Raw genomic sequence first — 1632 nt, 5'->3', positions numbered from 1 at the left:
GGCCCCGGTACTGCATATAAGGGCGGCGGCAGCCGGAGGGGGCACCCGTGCTGGGGGCTGTCAAGGCGGAGGTGTCACCATGGTGCTGTCCGGCAGCGACAAGAGCAACGTCAAGGGCGTCTTCGCCAAAATCGGCGGCCATGCCGAGGAGTATGGCGCTGAGACCCTGGAGAGGTATGTGTCCACCCCACCGCCATCCCCTGTCCCATCTGTCCCCAACTCTCTACCACCTGCCCCATCCTCTCCCCATCCACAACTGTCCTCTGTCTCCTCTGTCCTCATCTATCCCTGACCCCCTCCCACCTGCCCCTGTCCTCTCCACACCCACAACTGCCCCTGTCCTGTGTGACCCTGTCCCTGTCTCACCTGTCCCCATCCCTGTCTCATCTGTTCCCATCCCTGTCTCATCTGTCCCCAACCCTCCCTGACCCCGTCCCACCTGTACCCATCCTCTCCCCATCAACGACTGTCCCTGTCCTGTGTGACCCTGTCCATGTCTCATCTGTCCCTGTCTCTGCTGTCCCCATGCATCCCTGACCCCAACTCTCTCCCCCAGGATGTTCGCCACCTACCCCCAGACCAAGACCTACTTCCCCCACTTCGACTTGTCACATGGCTCTGCCCAGATCAAGGGGCATGGCAAGAAGGTGGCGGCAGCACTGGTCGAGGCTGCCAACAACATCGATGACATCGCCACTGCCCTCTCCAGGCTCAGCGACCTCCACGCCCAAAAGCTCCGCGTGGACCCCGTCAACTTCAAAGTGAGCACCTGGGAAGGGGTCACCAAGCCCGGCTCCCCTCCTGCACCCCCCTGGCCACCTTGTCACCTCACCCGCTTGCTCACCATCTCCTTTTGCCTTTCAGCTGCTGGGCCAATGCTTCCTGGTGGTGGTGGCCATCCACAACCCCTCTGTCCTGACCCCAGAGGTCCATGCTTCCCTGGACAAGTTCCTGTGTGCCGTGGGCAACGTGCTGACTGCCAAGTACCGTTAAGCTGGTACCGCGGCTCGAGCTGGACCCAACCCACCGCCAGCCCTCTGACAGCGAGCAGCCAAATGATCTGAAATAAAATCTGTTGCATTTGTGCTCCAGCCCTGGTGTCCCGCTCTGGTTGCTGCCTGCAGGGAGGGACAGGGAGGGATCTGCTCCTGGGGGTCTGAACTGAGGGTCCCCCCCTGCCAGGTGGGCACATGGAGGAGATGGGCTCTGGTTTTGCTGCCTCTTGGGTGGTGGTGCAGGGCACAGACACTGCTCTGCCAGCCGTGGGGCTCTGGGAGCAAGCTGAGCATTTCCAGGCAGCAGGGGAGGGGAAAAACTGCCGGAGAGTGGCCAGAATCTTGCCTTTGGGAACTCCCAGCCTGTCCCAGTCTTCCCAGCAGAGCACCATGCTGGGCTCCCCTCTTGCCCAAGCAGCCCCGTGCACCCCTTGCCCTTCTTCAGGCCAAATTGTCAGAGAACATCCCGCTGTGCCTGCGGGAGACAGCAGGGTACAGGGGCTCCCGGTGCCCGTGACCCTCTGTGTGGTGGCGCAGCAAGGACACCCCGAGAACCTCCAAGTGCAAGGGCACCTTCCTGTGCATCCCCAGCACGCAGGGCTCTGTGGTGTTGTAGGACTTCTTCTGCTTCCACCAA

At 61.9% G+C, this 1632-nt stretch overlaps 1 protein-coding gene across 1 annotated transcript; it reads left to right on the top strand.

Moving 5' to 3' along the window:
• The first annotated feature begins 45 nt into the window (after positions 1 to 45).
• Positions 46 to 1091, top strand: LOC104471467 (hemoglobin subunit alpha-A). Its single transcript, XM_010086816.1, has 3 exons — positions 46 to 174; positions 557 to 761; positions 865 to 1091. The coding sequence occupies exons 1-3, from the start codon at positions 80 to 82 to the stop codon at positions 991 to 993; spliced, it is 429 nt and encodes a 142-aa protein (XP_010085118.1). The 5' UTR covers positions 46 to 79; the 3' UTR covers positions 994 to 1091.
• The last annotated feature ends 541 nt before the right edge of the window (positions 1092 to 1632 follow it).

The sequence above is a fragment of the Pterocles gutturalis genome, unplaced genomic scaffold (genome assembly GCF_000699245.1).
Source record: "Pterocles gutturalis isolate BGI_N339 unplaced genomic scaffold, ASM69924v1 scaffold25461, whole genome shotgun sequence".
In the NCBI taxonomy this organism is placed as follows: Eukaryota; Metazoa; Chordata; class Aves; order Pterocliformes; family Pteroclidae; genus Pterocles; species Pterocles gutturalis.
The sequence above is the reverse complement of the archived record's forward strand: the minus strand, read 5'-3'. Positions and strand labels throughout refer to the sequence as shown.

Coding starts and splice junctions, on each gene's coding strand:
- LOC104471467 (XM_010086816.1), top strand. CDS start 80: ATGGTGCTGTCCGGCAGCGACAAGAGCAACGTCAAGGGCGTCTTCGCC. Junction 175..556: donor GGCGCTGAGACCCTGGAGAG/GTATGTGTCCAC, acceptor TCTCTCCCCCAG/GATGTTCGCCACCTACCCCC. Junction 762..864: donor TGGACCCCGTCAACTTCAAA/GTGAGCACCTGG, acceptor TTTGCCTTTCAG/CTGCTGGGCCAATGCTTCCT.